Source organism: Mchenga conophoros, linkage group LG9 (genome assembly GCF_057382185.1).
Source record: "Mchenga conophoros isolate Kocher_MC1m ecotype Shallow Benthic linkage group LG9, M_conophoros_male_GT1.1, whole genome shotgun sequence".
NCBI classification, from domain to species: Eukaryota; Metazoa; Chordata; class Actinopteri; order Cichliformes; family Cichlidae; genus Mchenga; species Mchenga conophoros.
The window spans coordinates 17404142-17420422 of NC_140534.1; the positions used below are offsets into that span (position 1 = coordinate 17404142).

At 40.8% G+C, this 16281-nt stretch overlaps 1 protein-coding gene across 3 annotated transcripts in view; it reads left to right on the top strand.

Annotated features, from left to right (window-relative positions):
- LOC146567103 (enhancer of polycomb homolog 1-like) overlaps positions 1 to 16281 on the top strand; it is a 41901-nt gene that overhangs the window by 3500 nt on the left and 22120 nt on the right. Inside the window, exons 1-2 of one of the 3 annotated variants that reach the window (XM_085286707.1) lie at positions 4890 to 5380; positions 15117 to 15276. In XM_085286707.1, the coding sequence (XP_085142833.1) occupies positions 5228 to 5380; positions 15117 to 15276 (313 nt within the window). In that variant the 5' untranslated portion in view covers positions 4890 to 5227. Of the gene's footprint in view, positions 1 to 4889; positions 5381 to 15116; positions 15277 to 16281 lie in introns of those variants that run through there. The other 2 variants (XM_085286706.1, XM_085286708.1) reach the window with 2 other exon arrangements.

Consider the following 16281-nt stretch of genomic DNA (forward strand, 5'->3'; position numbering starts at 1 on the left):
CGTTGCCTGGCGGACGGACATGTGACTAACATACCACTCTTGAACCTCGATCCTTCCGCCAGGCAACGTAGTGCCGTACAACAGCGGAACAAACAAAACAAATCGTCTTACGATATCACAAAAATCATGGAAAATCCATAGAAAAGCCGCACCTGACTAAAAGCCGCAGGGTTCAAAGCTTGTGCAAAAAGTAGCGGCTTATAGCCCGACAATTACGGTAACTACAGCCCAGCCCATGCAGCAGTATATGAATGACTAACCTCGTATTGTGGATGGATTATCTCAGTTGTTCTCCTGGCTGAAGTTTGGTCCTTTTACACCATCCTGCCATGCGATTACATTTGTTCCTGACCACCGAGAACACTCACGTTAACTTTTATCGAGTGGGAAAAAAGTTAGCTTGTTTATATTATGCTAACATAGCTGTGTCGCTAGCGGTCACATAGCACATCATTATATACCAGCTAGCCAAACTTCAGTAACCCTACAAACGTCACTGCTGTTTAATTTTCTGTCTTCATTTATGCTGGAAGTGATAGCAGAGCTGTACGTTTTAATTTGTTTCCAAAACCCCGCAGTCAGGACATGCTATATTGTATTTAGATAGAAGCTAGCGAGCTAACTCCCTGCTAACTTCTAACTCCGTTAAATGTCATAAATTCCGTTTTCATGGATGCCTGGATGTTAAACTCAATTGTTACACCTGGTAGAGCAGAACGCTGATCATTTTATTAAAGATGAAAGACTTTAGACAGTTTTTCAACTCTCAGTAATGCCATAGTGATCGTTTGATATATGGACCTGCAGCGGAGTTTAGGCCCAGACACGGCTAGTGACGTCAGACTTAACGACCGGATAGAGATTGATAGACCATGTGACTTTTGCGCATTGCATGCTGGGAACTCGTGGCAAAACAATCCAAGTACCGCGTCAAATGCAAGCATTTGCAGCACCGCAAAACGTTCATTCTCCGGTTCCAATACCTTCTTGCTTTGTCTTTGCTCCCCAAAAAAGGTATGTACAAAATGAAGGAGAACAATGCCGGTCCGTACAAAGACAGACTTGATGAAAAGTCAAAGAAAGATACGAGGAAAAAAAATCAAAGGAGTGAAAGGGTTAGACCCGTACGAGCACACAGAGTGGACAAAATACGTTCGCGTGCTGCCCAACTTTCACCACGCTAATTATACGGTTCTTGGAGTGAGTGCATACACTCATGAAGTTTAGTAACTTCAGGTCACTGCAACAAGCCCAGGTACAGTTTACCGACGGATGGGTACAGGAACTTGAAATGCACCGTGTAGAACGAAAGACCATCGTACGAACAAATGTAAGTTTACCAGTCTCACAAATCGTCTTCATAAATACACATTCGTTAACAGTTTATTAATGGGAACTTTGAGCTAAACTGTAATTAATTAGTAGTGGAAATAATTTCTGGTACGCATTACAGAAATGCAGCAGTGACAATAATATTGTATGCTGTAATTGTACTGGGCAATTAGTGATACAAAAAAACAAAGGAGCATAGCGCGACAATTTCTGTTCAGCACCAGACTTGCTTGTAAACTATATCACCAATTATGTTAAGAAAAATGACGTATTAACTACAACAAAACACTAACCTTTGTGGGAATGCTTGGAGCAGACTAACCTGTGAGCTGGAGTGTTCTGGGACGTTATATTTGGTCTTTGAATGGCTGCAATCCAGGCCATCCGTCGCGTCTTTGTTACTTCGGAAACATGGCTTGAACAATTTCTCTTCAACGATGTAATCCGATAACAACCGATCTCTTTACCCGTCGGCTTCCCGTGGCTGACATGCGACCGGCTATTGCAGTTAATAATACAACAGCTTCTTGCCATTTTTTTTTTTTTGCTTCTTTTATCGCTGTGTAACAGATTTCAATTGAAAGCCTGTGTGCGCTAGTACCTCTTGCCACGACTTCCCAGAATCCTTTGCGGTGTTACCCCTGAATGACGTCACATTTTCAATCTCTATTCCAGTTGTCAATGGGCAAGAGGTGGGGTACAACTCTGGACAGGATGCCAATCTGTCACAGGGCTAACACAAAGAGACATAGATTCACATTTATGATGAATTTAGACTCACCGCTTAATCTAACATCGATTTCGCTAGTAGCAGGTCTGAGATTTATGGATTTGAAGGCCTTGGTGAGGACTGGCAGTGGCCCCAGGTCAGACAGATCCTTGTGTACTAATGAGGGGTGTGAGAACTGGGAAAAGTGGGGAGGAGGGTGAGGCATAAAAATAAGAACAAACAGGCTGCAGTGCAGGAATGATCAAGGAAATCAAGGAAATGGAACAAGCCAATGTATCTGTAGAGAGAGACCAGGCATGTACAGGGAAAAGATGCAAACTTAACACAAAAAGGCCCTAGCTGGTCTGTGCGTTCAACCCTATCTATTGTGCCTCCTCCTAATATCTGTATTAATGCTGTAGTTTTTAATGTATTGAGTCTTTGTGTATAATAGTGCATGTTTGCATGCCGAGAAATCATCTTGGAGCAGTAATATTAAAAGTAAAAAGTGCTGTGTTCATAAAGCCAGAAATATCCTTATTCAGGCTGCCTACTTTCTTGATCAACTATAAAAATGGAAAACAAGAATGCATGCAGCTAATGGCTTAATGGTCAAGAATGAAGAAGCTATTGCATTTAATTATTGTTCCATTAAATGAAACGGACCAGCAAATGTGCTGTGATAAAGATTTGCTGAAATGAACAAGTTTGGAAGTTGGTGGCTTCCCTGATTTATTTCAGCTCTCTGCAGTGAGAAATTGTGATGCTGATCATGATGCACCAATGAAAGTGAGAAATGTGTCATCTAACATTTGGTCAGATGTAAACTACATCTCAGAAGAACCAGTCAGGGTGGTAGGTTTACTTTTCTGCAGCATTTCCTGTACTGGCAACCACCAATGAGAAGATGAAGCTTCGGCGAGATGAAGCTACAGTTAATCACAGCAAATTGACACTTAAAAAATTAAAGCATTATATGCACCAGTGTATTTTTGTTTCTGTTGCCAAAAAAGGCATGTAACATTGTTGTGGTTAAAACGGCATGTATGTACCGATTAGAAAGAGTTATTGCTCTGGGGTACTTCTTATTCTTACTGGCCAGGCACCAAAAAGATGCACATTGTCAAATATGAAATACACAGTAAAGGTCACTTAGTAAAGTGATGCACTTGAAAAATGATATAAATAAGGGTGCTTCCTGGATTCAGATGTTGTTTTTTTTACATTGGGATGTAATCACTTTGTTAGATATACCTTTTCATTAGTGCTAACTCAATGCATTTAGGCATGTAAACATGGCCAACGCAACCTACTGAAGTTCAAACTGAGCATCAGAAAGGGGAAAGAAAGATGGTTTATGTAGCTTTGAACCTGGGATGTTGGTGCCAGATGGACTGGTCTGAGTAGTTCAGAAACTGCTGATGTACTGGGATTTTTCCACACACAACCGTCTCTAGGGTTTCAGAAAATGTTCACAAAAGAGAAAGTACCTTGTTGATGCTAGAGGTCTGAGGAGAATGGCCACACAGCTTTAAGCTAATGGGCAAGGTAAAAGTAAGTCAAATACTCAGTGGTTACACAGAGCATCTGTGAATGAACAACACAGTGAACCTTAAAGCAGATGATCCACAGCTCAGAAGACTACACTGAGTGTAACTCTTGTCAGCTAAGAACAAAAAACTGAGCCCGCAGTTTGCAAGTACTCACCATAATTGGACAGTAGAAGTTTGGAAAAATGTTGCCAGGCTTGAGTCTTCATTTTCTGTTGTGACATTTGGAAGGGTCACAAGTTGTTGTAAACTACATGAAAGTGTGGATCCATACTGCTTTTTATTAATGGATCAGGATGATGTTCTGTGGGATATTTACTTTGGGGCCCTTAGTAGTAACTGAACTAAGCTGGTACTGACCACATTTATCCCATAATGACCAGTGTGCCCATCTTCTGGTGGCACACATAATGTCATGAAACTGAAATCATCTAAATCATACTTTTCATGAACATGATAGTGAGTTCACCGTATTTCAATGGCCACTACAGTCAATAGATCAATAGTGTATAATAATATAATATATAAAAGATACTGTCATTTTTATATATATGGACATTAACTTCTTTACAGTAAGTGTATTTTATATTCAGTTTCCAGGGTGAACTGCTCTTCACATACAACAACACAAATAAGGCCAGAATACATATTTGTTTATTGCTCAACCTAAACCAGTTTTGTTCCTGTTTCTTTCACCTTCTAGAGCATTTTCTGTAGTATTTGGGCGTAACGTTGCGGCTGTGATGACGACACATCGGACTACTTCCTGGCTCTGACCACGTTAATACGTTTTGTGCATTCGCATGAACACAAGTCAGTCCAATTATAATTAAAAGTGTAGTGTTTGCACCACAGGGTGGCGATATTTGCAAAACAATTCACTAATTGATACAGCATGTTCTGGTTGTTCATAATATTTTTAACACACGATACAAGTTTGAAGAATTGCGTCCTTGCTGTGTTAGAAAACACCCGTGAAACCTCTGAGTTAGGGTGGTGTGTCAGTCCTTAATACGATCTGTCTATATGTGGCGGCATAATGAATGAGTTACGTCCTTTTTACATTTTTTAAAAACAATATCTATATATACTTTTTTTTTTTGAAGATGTAAAATATATGTATTTTCTTACGTCAGCATCAGCCTGTCGTATAACAGCATGAGAACACCCCGAGCCTAGGAAGTTCACATCCCATCATCAGCATCCAGCGTTGTTGTTTTTTTTTTTTTTCCCCGCTGTCGATTCAGCCCCTCCTTCCTCCCTTTTCTCGTACCCCAAGGGTCTCGCGAGCGCGCACGCGTGCGAAACTGCGTGGGAATGGCTGTTTGTATGATCGAGGGGGTTGGGCCGCTTGGAGCGAGCGGTGAGCTGCATGAGTTTGTAATGTCCGCCATGTTGGCAATGGCGTATTGAACCAGGGAGGAACAGCGGTGCCTACGAGAGAAAGAGACCGACAGAGAGCGATCGAGACCCGGGCCTGCCCGGCTCTGTTCGCGCTGCTACGGACCCAAGCCCGCCCTCAATCGACCGGCTGACTCTCAGAGACCGTCACAGATTCATCCATGAGAACTCGAGGCAGACCTGCTGTTATTCCTAGCAGATCGAATAGATTTATGCTGCATCTTTTATTATAAAAATGAGTAAATTGTCGTTTCGGGCACGGGCACTGGATGCTAGTAAGCCCCTGCCCGTCTTCCGCTGCGAGGATTTGCCGGACCTGCACGAATATGCCTCAATCAACCGGGCAGTACCGCAGATGCCAACGGGGATGGAAAAAGAGGAGGAATCGGTATGTTATTTTATTGCTGCCCGACTGGCGGTGGATCTTTGGCGGCATTTTCATAGCGCGAGGCGCCGCTATGTTGCCTGCGCAAGCTTGTGCAAAATGGCCGCCATATTTTCTCTTTCGTGCGCACGATAGAGCTCGATGAAAACTGAATTCTACTAACCCGTTTCACCACGAGTGGCTGTGTAAGGTTGCAATATTGTGATATTTTATTGGTAAGCCGTGTTGTGTCCGTTTATTTCCTTTTAAGCAGTACCTGAATGCACAAAGAAGTCACGTGACCTCTATCTGTTCCACCATTTTGTTGACTTTCTCGTTGGTAAAGGCGAGCGGGATAGGCCTTGGACGTGGTGTACTTTTCGTTAGCGAATGCCAGGGGGAGACACTGAGCCTTCAGCCCCGGTTGACAGCTAGGCGCCTCGTGTTGACAGCCACAGCCCTGCCATGTGTGCTGCCTGTTTCGCGGAGAACGCGGAGTTTAAAAATATGTCCCAGAGCTCTGCTTTATGATTAATAACGGCACTCCTCTTCACATATACGTGGTTCAGTTCCTGTAAACTGTGTTACGACATGCATGGTGTAGCCATGACGGTGCCATTCATGGGGAAGTTTCATTCGTGTAGTGCAGCACGTGGATGTAGTCTTCTTTTCTGGAGCCATATTCCAAGTATCTTATTGGTTAGAAGCGTCGATGGCAAGAAAACGGTGACGATAGAGAATTTCAGTTATGTTTCTGAAAATTGGGCTTAAATTACTCTTATGAAAGTGTCTTATTGCAACTAATTTATTACTTGAATCCTTCATAATTGCATGAGTTTGGCCCACTGAGATGTCTGTACTGTGGTATTAGTCGGATTTTTGTTTTTTAACACTATAGTATATTGTTCTGCTTTTACTCACGTGTTTTGAGATTACACATATTCAAATTATATCCAAATACACAAATTTGCATTTGCCTGTAGACAGATTGGTCTATATGTTTTGACCACAAAGCCTTTCATTTAGAGTTTATACCTGAAATGAAAGCTGTTTTTCTGATAGTACACAAAGTTTAAGTTGCTCATGCATTACCTGCTCATCTGGTCGGCCCCACTGACTTTTTCTAATTCACTTTTATACACCACCTGAGATGCCTCAGCAGACACAAACATGATCCACAGATGGGATGTAAAGCAAGTTGAAATCCTGCTTTCATACCCTCCTCAACCTGCTGTGCACATACACAGCAGAAATTGCATAACAGTGTGACAGAAGAGATAAAGAGGACAGTTTTACTCCAAGCCTGTGCGTGGCTTAGCTCCCTGACCCACATCCTGTCCAGGAACAGTGGGGTGTTGTTGCATTGACTAAATACCCAAATGTTGGCTGAGAGTTATGTTGTTCTAACTTACCAGCAGGCACAGTTTGTGAGTGTTTGTTGCGTCACAATGCATGTGCATCACTTTGTCTCTTTAATTCATAATTTTAGCTTGCAAGTGTAACCAGAATCTAAATCAGGTGGAAGTTTTTGTTGTTGTTGTTATAATATAATCAAGGGACTAATTTCATCAGCATTTAAACCTTCAAACCTCTGGCAAACAATTAACTTCTGACACAATCTATTTTTGCAATGCAACAGGACATCTTTGCTTGCACCATGTCCTGCATAGTGTAAATAGTTTGTGTGTTCCAGTGGCTGTTACCTTTACACTCACATTGAATTGTTCCATAACGTCTGGGGAAGTTAAAAGGTAAATCTGTAAACCACGTTTTTGACTACAAAATTAAAATGCTTTAGAGGTGGACTTTGTCCCTGCGACGCCACAATTTATGATTCACAATACGTCAGCCAGTAAATCCTCCTGTCTTTAATTATAATTTACAGAATTGTCTCAATGTTTTATTTAGTATGATGCTAAGTCAGCAGGAAATGGTTTACTGATGGAGGGGAAGGGAGTTGAGGCTAGTTTTCCCATCTGTAACAGTAATGTCCTTATTCACCTAGAGAAGTCGCCCCCTGCTGGCTGTCAGGTATACGCTTTTCAGTCCTGGAAGCTACATCTATCCTTCACACTGTTTGCAGTCATGATTTCTCTTTGTGTGTATTTATTAACACACAAAGTATTGAACAGTTTGTTTAATCGACTAACGGTCTTAAATTGAGTGATTTCTAGAATTATCACTGATTTCTGGTAGTGTTACTAAAATGTGTGGCACAGTGAAATTGGATGCTTCTGTGCAAACAGGAGAAACATGTAAAGCCAAACAAAACACAGCCACCAAAATGCTCCGTGTGGATCTCCTTCAAAAAAACCAAATGGACAAAAATGATGTCTGGTGCACACTACGTCCATAAAGCTACCATATTACAGCTCGACTACAGGGTCATTTAACAAGTATTAGGTATGGGCATGTGTCAAGTTAACCTTTATTAAATTTAAAATGTTAATACTTTAGAGGGGGCTTGCATTCGTGACCACTTTAGCTTTAAATTGAAAGGACGTCCCCCTCTCCCATACTAATCATATAGTACTTATGCACCTGCGTGATGTTTTGTGAGGGTTGATATTGAGCGACATTGTTTCTCCACTGAATTTTGAGTGTTGTTCAACATAAATCACTTTTTCTCATCTGTGGAAAACTAGCAGTACTTGTGGATTTTACACAATATGTGTTCTTGGATTTGCTGAAATGCACCACCCTCACTTCCTCGCCTTCCTCTGGGCATGTTGAGCTGAAAACACCTGCTGGAGGCCACACTTTTGTTGCCATGGCAACTTTTATTGGAGTCATCTATTTTTTCTTGGGAACATTTAATGGAGGGAACGCGTGGTGCTGTGAAAAATAGATTTTCATTTGTCTCTCCTCGATCTGCATCTGTGACCGTGACAGAAAGCATAACTGCCACTGAGTCCCAGAACATTTTGTGTGGGAAGAACAAGAGAATCTGAGGTTCAATTAGAGCTGGGCGATATGAGATTTTTTCATATCATGATATGTTTTTTTCATTTCAGGCGATAACGATATCTATCACGATATAAGCCAAATAACTATATTTGTAAGATTTAAATGTGCCGTTGCTCATAAGTAAAATGTGAAATAATCAGCAGCTTGTTTTTAAATATTTATTTCCCATAATAAGTTCAACAGGGTAGATGTACTTAAGGAACATGAGACTTTTTCAGATAAATAAAGGCAAATATTGCAAACTACGCACAAGGCAGCCGCTAAAGCGTTTAAGTTTCAAAATAGAACAAACAAAACAGACTAAATTGTCAATTCCACTTAGAAACAAAGTATTAATTCTAAAAATAAATCTTAGTTTGTTTTACAGAAGAACAGACAAAACTGACTAACTTTTGTCAATATCAAATAAACTGAGAACTAAAAGGAAATTCTCAATCTCTCCTTGTTGTATAGCTTAGCTTTTCAAACAGTTTTAACAGTTACTTTAGTCTGACAAAAGCCGAATGACGAATTAGCGCTTCCAGTCAGAGACTGAGGCTACGTCCACATGTACACGGGTATTTTTGAAAACTGAGATTTTTCGTTTTAAAAAATAATCCCGTCCACACATAAAGGCAGAAATGAAGGAAAACGCTGCTATGAACATGCCAAAGCAGCAGGTGGCGCTAGATTCCTAACCGTGCAGAAATGTTGGCCAATCAGAAGTCTAGAAGCCTCGGTGGGGAAAAAGTAAACAAAGCTGGGGCATAGAAGCAGAACCGAGTCGTATGTGTGGAGGGACAGTAACTGTGTGTATTTGTAAGCATTTAAACACTGCAGAGAGTAGAATTAACAGTAACAGTATTGTAGAAATTCATTTCACCGAAACAATAACGTGGCGCACAGTGTGACGCATGCACCAGTTTATTGTATTTCCAGACTTGCTTTCGGCACATTTACAGTGCACGCTACTCTGTTTTTTGTCAGACTTGAAATAGCCGAAATACCTTCCCACTACGGAACTTCTATGGCTCTTCCGTTCGACAATCTCTCCGGCATTGGAACCATCATCTGTTTACTCTTCGGTCACGCTCGGTTGACTTTTCTAGTCGGCACACTCATGTCCTCCATTATGCGCTGGCTCCATTACCCGCTGGCTGCTTCCCAAACAAACACACGTGCGGCTTGGCACTTGTGCTGTACGTAACAAGTCACGCGACGTGACGCTGCGGCTGTGATTGGTTCGGCTCTGCGCTACTTAATTTGGATTGGCTGACCTTTTTTTTTTTTTTTTTTTTTTTTTTGAGGACAAGAGCGGCGAGGTCTATCGCGATAGCTTAATTTCTCTATCGAGTAAAAGTTATATCGCGATACATATCGTTATCGTTCTATCGCCCAGCTCTAGGTTCAATATTAGATTGTGTTTTCTCGGGTGGAAAGCCGTTAGAAGCTACTTTGTATCCAGTTGTTTTCACTATTTGTGCCCACTTTGCACTAGATGTGTCACAAGACCAAAAACGTTGTCTGTACCAAAATAAGTCAAATGCATACATTACAAAGCATAGTGTGCTAATACATGATCATGAATCATCATATTCTTATAAAATGAACAGTAAGCCTACTAATTAGCTATTAGAGTAGCTTTGCATGATCCACTGCTCAAACTAATTCTTTGCAGCCTGCAAACTGTGCAAGCTCCTCTAAATTTAAGCCAGCTTTCTTCTTATTGGCTGCATCTTACAAACAAAAGGATTGACCTGAAGTTGGGAGTGGCCGCTGTGCTCACCCTAAGCTGGTTCCCTGATTTGACCATATGAGAGAGATCTGCTTTCACTGACATCATGCAGAGCCAGAAAAGAAATTGTGTTCAGATAAGTGTGAAGGCTGAGCTTCAGGCCTTGTATGATACTGGTAAATATGCTAAACTCATCATTTGAACCTTTAGCTTTTTGTAATATGCTCATTTCATCATTGTAACTTGATTGTACAAAGCAGGATATAAGAAAAAGCATAAAATTTAATTTACTTAAAGTCCCAGTTTCTTATTTTTACTTTTTTGGAAGCAAGACCATAGGGACAAGTAATTTTCAGCATCCAAAAACTGTTGAAAGTTCAAACAGCATAATGGCACATCAACTTGAAAGTTTGGCTAACACAGGCTTTTGCTGTGGGTCCCGTAATAACCTGGTTCACTTGTTCTCATGTGCCATTCACAAAATCCTTTTATCCGACACTCTCAACTCCTCTGCAGAGGAAATCCCAGGCTGTGAACCATGCTTGTGAGGATCACAGCTGTGAAAGATCAGGATATCTTTAGGTCAGAGAAGGCTCAGGGCTGCCTGCTGCAACCTGCCGAACCAATATCCTTTATAGAAGCTCGCAAAGGCAGGTCTGGGCCAGGCTCAGGTTTAATTGGCACCTTACGTGCACGCTTTATGCAGGTTCCTTATCTCACAAAGCTCCTGGGTTCATCAGCATGTCAGACGGTAGGGTTCAGAGAGGGCAGTGTCTTTGTGGCGGTTTTATGAGCAAACGCATCCTTCACTGTGCCAGTCAAACATGTAGTTTACATAAGCTCATGCCATGTCAGTAGACAACGCTTTGATAAGCAGTACTCTCTGAGCTGTAACAGTTGCTGAGTAACAGTGCAGACAACAGTTAAGTACATTTTGTAAGAAATGTATTTCAGTTGAATACTAGTTTGGAGTGGTTTGATTTCTTGCATCATTGTGCTTCAATTTTTGCTTGTAATTATCAATACAGGCTGGTGTTTCAAAGACTTAAACTATGCTTTTAATTTAGATATGAGAAGTCTCATGTAAATGTGCGTGCAAAGCGTAACTTTTAACGTTTTAAGTCTCTGAGCTCAGAGAACCACAGCTTCTGCAGTTTGGGTTTAACCCAGGAAGGACTTTTTAAATGTACAATGACACAGAGCTGTTGGCTAATATGCAGGAAGTTGTGTTTGTGGGCAGTGAACATGGCTGTGTGAAATTTTTAATAAGTGTGCCTGCCCAGCCTGCTCACGCTCGCAGTCGCAGCCAAATCTGGTTCTTTGTTTTTGTCCTGACCCTTCAATTTGTGTAACCGTGCCAAATTGAGTCTTGGTTGAGAGTGCTATTCAAGCTTTAGATTGTGGTTAAGTTAGTGCTTGGTAAAAAGTTGTGTATTTCTCTCTTGTGCTCTTTTAGAGCCTGCGGCAAGCAGGAAATGCTGGGATTTAGGATGTTGTGGATGATGTCTAAAATCCTCAGTGGTGAACACTTTCGCAGTTGACACAATAAGATGTTTTTCTTGGCGTAGACTGTGCTTGATGGGTTTACAAGGGGCAGATGGTTCAGCTCTGGGCACATGCTGTGTCCTTTGATGCCAGTTCACAGCTCTGATATGGTTCCCCTGTTAGTCCATGCAGAGCTCCTCGTGGCTTTGAATTTTTATTTAAGGCAGTTCAGACACCCATGCAAGTGTGGAAGTGTATAAAACTGAGTCGTTGTCAGGGAATGCTTGTTTGTGGTCATATTTGCCAGGCGCAGTTGGTATCTCTTAACATTGACCCACATTTCAGATTCTAGCCAATAAACTGTAGTTGAGAAAACGTGTGTGAAGTGTAAAATGAGTAGGAGCTCTGTTAAAATACTTGTTAGAGCAAGACGGATCTTGAGTTGGTTTGACTTGATTGGCCGTCTGTTGCATCAACCACAAATAAAAGGCCTACAGATATTGTGTGCTACAGAGTGAGCGTGCAGTGCTAGTAAGTTGCAGTGTCTTTCATGCAGATCTTAATGCCAGTGCATAAGCGAGAGCTTTGCTTAAACTCCTGTCATTTAGTAATAACACTGATTCTGAACTCCGAGGAGCTAGGGCCGTTCGATACAACGATATATATCGGATGACGATATAAAAACGTCTATCGTTTCATTTTACGCTATCGTTTGTTTCGGGGTGTCGCAAAATAAACTCTTTACGGCAATATTTTTTTCATCGTTTTAATGGTCACTGTAGTGGCTATATTAATTTATTACAGTTCTTTCTTTCTCTTATATTTTAATAACCACACTACGGACGGACAAGCGCCTGTTTTTATGCGTTGTGGTTAGCAACAACAACGGTAAAACCACCGTGTGTCTGCTTGTTTATTTTCCACATAAACCTTTCACAATAAAGCTCAAGATCCTGTTGAGACTTTGCTCTTTCATGTGATTCAGTTTATTTTGAAGATTATTTACAGATGAGAATTAAAAAAGAGCCGTCAGGTGCTAAAAAATAAACCTTAGACTCAAACGTTAGAACAGGCTTTTCCCCGCAGCACGCCGTGTAATAAATACTCACAAAGAAAACGGCAGCCGTTACAACTTATGTCTAAAAATGTATCGTTTCATGCATCGGTTAAAACACTCGACTCCAGCTACATGACGCGCAGCTGGAAACACTTCCTGCAAGTCGAGCTGCCCGAGATTCACAGAATTTACAGAAAATGTTACATTTTTGTGATTTATATCGTTATCGGGATGATAGAATTCTTATATCGGGATATGAGATTTTGGTCATATCGCACAGCCCTACGAGGAGCAGTATGCTGTTTGGAAAATTAAGACACTGTTTTATACAGGGGGAAAAAGATTCATGTTTTTGTGGGATTCTTCCAAACAACATATATTTCAGGTAACTATCAGTTGTGTAATATGAAAACATTTTGTACTTGCTGAGTTCAAGAGTCAAACAGTCTGAGTCATTTGCCCACGTTTATGCTTCTGCTGCCAAGTTGGAGTACCAGATTTGCTGCTGAAGAAACTTTGCAGGTATTTTAATATGATCCACTGGCTCAACATAGGCAACAGAATATCTGTAAACTTTTTTCTTCTCTCTCCATTTGTTCCACCTGAGAGATGCAGTAAATAATAATGAGTCATTGTTGTGAGTGATAGTGGGGTTACCTGAGGGGTCCTCAAAAAGAGGTGTTTGCCACAAAGCACATGCTACAAAGTCCAACTCGGCTGACTGTGAAGCTCACCTTTCCAAACTCATTGACATGGCAGTGCACTTGCTGATACTCCTACACTGTTCTCCTGCTGATGACTCATTTCTCTGAGACATCATTACTGTGTTGGCATACATTATATAGACATAACAAACTATGATAAATATTATGCTTTGCCTGTCAGACAAGCCTAGACAAATGAATTGAGATTAGGTTTAAAATGACAGCTAAGAAATGCCACACAAACACTGAAAGATAATGAGCGAAGGGAACTGGAGAGGATTCACACCCAGGAGGTGCAGGATGTTCAAACGAGTGCGATTTTTATTTTGACCCAGCGGCTGACATGTTTGTCCCTGACTTTTGATGATGAATACACCCTAGAGGAAGAGGAAATGTTGGCAGCACCATATGAAGCCAGTGAGGGTTTCACAAGGGATGGAGAGATGACCATTCATGTAGCAGGCCTTTCCTGTTTTGGAACATTTTGTATTTGAACAACTGCCATCATGCTTTGCACTGACAAATAAGATTGCAGTAGCTGATGTTTATATGTTAAGTGTAAATTTCTGTTTTGTTTCTGTGTTTATTTCATTCAAAGGTTAGTGTGATAAAAGGATTGTAGACTTTAAACTGGTTTGCAGGGGGTTTCCTGCCTCTTAAACAGGTATACGAAAGGCTGGATTTACAAAGCTGAGTCTGGGGTTCCTTATTTAACAGAAGTCTGTGATTGTTCTTGTGGTATCTATTGCTGTTTGATAACCAACAATGGCGTTTATGCTTCACTAAATGAAGCCCAACTAAGAAAACATTACTATCCTGGTGTTGATTTCAAGGAAGACAAAAACTAAACTAAATCCTGGTTAATTTTGGGTGTAAATTTGAGTATAGATTTTTTTTTTCTGGCACAAGATGTAAACAGTACCTCAGTCTACTATCAGTCAAAATATTTCAAACATCTGCATTGGCTCAGAATTTCATAATTCTGTATTTCACAGTGTGACAGATGTTTTAAACCAATCAGTCAGAGCAATAAGCAATGCCAGTGTTTTTTGTATTATTTCTTCTGTGCCAGGGAACTAAAGAAATCTCCAGAATGAAAACAACATTTAGGCAGCGCAAAATTGAGCCAACACAATAGATAAACATCAGCCGCTGCCATCTTATTTGCCAATATACTGATGAAAGCCAGCCAGACCATAAACATTGGCCAGCCTAAGACATTTGCAGAAAAAGGCTAATATCAGCCACTCCTGACGTGCATCCTTTGGTTTTACATACGGATTCTCGATGTTATGTACATGAAACATTTCACAGCTCTGTCCTCGCAGACCTTCCTCTGGAGCTCGTCCAGTGAGAGGTTTAGGCTGTAATCTCTTTAATGTGAGAGGTCTGACGCCACAGATCACATTTATTATCCTGTTAAGTACAATACTTTAAGCACTTGGCGTTCTTTAACATCTGGACTGCTTATGGTTATTAGTCCTGTGCAAGCACAGCGAAACGATATCATGCACCTCATAATGAAACAACTTTTGGTCTTAACTAAATCACTCATTGTCATTGTTTCCATTACACACTGTTGTACGTACATGCAGATGCACAACAGAATGAAATGGGGGGGGTGATGTGTAAAATGAGTATTGAAGTAATTAAAAGATTTTTTTTAGTTTGTCAACTTGTAAACAAGATGGTTTAAGAAACAATCCGGAGTCTTTTTTTTCCTTTTTTTTAAATAATTCTTTGTGTACAAATGTCTCTTGACAAATCAAGATACTGATCACTGCAGAAGTCTTTACATTTTTTTCTAAACAGCAGCTTCTTTCTCTCTTTCAGGAGCACCATCTCCAGCGGGCCATCTCAGCGCAGCAGGTATATGGCGAGAAGCGGGACAACATGGTTATCCCCGTCCCCGAGGCGGAGTGCAACATCACGCACTACGAGTCCCTCTACCCCGGGGAGTTCAAAATGCCAAAGCAGCTTATTCACATACAGCGTGAGTAGCAGGCTGCGTGCAAGTGGATTATCTTCTTAGCTGTGTTAGTGGTCTGTGAGCATGTGGTGATGTTGCCGTTTGGCTGCACCGGATGGCTTCAGGGTGTTTGTCCTGCTGATTGAGAGATTTTAGTGTTTGTGGTTTTGATGAGAAACCTGTGAGTAATTAGAAGCGCTTTTCTAAGAGATGTGTATTTATATTGTATGTTTTGTTTTCTGGACGGTTTTCTGAAAGTTAGTGCTTTTTCATGTGGACATAATATTGACACACATAGTTGTTGCTTTTTTTTCTTAAGAAAACTTTAAGATTAAGTCTTGTTGTTTGGCATTTACTGTAGCCATGAAATGTCCTGTGTTCGCATTAGTGAAATGTCAAACTTTGAGACTGCTGTTGCAGATACTTTCACCATAATTTGGCAGTCATCTTAACATTTTAAATGTAGGGGCGGTGAGGGTAACACTGCAAGCTTTTCCAAATGCCACTGGCTTTGACAGGTTAATGTGTTGATTACAGTGGCTCTGATAGTGGCTGTTCAGTAAACATCTTATTTTTTCACCCGAGGGCCACAGTAGTGACAGCCACTTTGAATTTATTTTCTGCAGAATCTCAATGTCAGATTGGCAGGGCCAAAAAAATACAAAGCCAGGGGCAATATTTATGTTCAAATGGTAGATTACATTCACATCTCATATTTGTCCTAAAGTGTTGCCTTATTGAATGGGTGAAAGCACACAACTAAACTGAAGCACAGCGCTTTGTTATGATAAAATGCTGTTTATGTTTTGAGCATAGTTCGGCTGCAGTTGGCTGAAGATAAAGGCTTCAGCAGTTCATATCCTATGGGTTGTGTTATTGACATTGCTTGAAAGGCACTGTTGCTAAATACAAAATGATGGTGAATTATAAAGTCTCTGTATTGTAAGCCCAGGCTTTGCTGACTGAAATGTGTCATAGTTATCTAATATTGATTCATCAATTTGATACACACTGCAGCCTCTGCTGGTA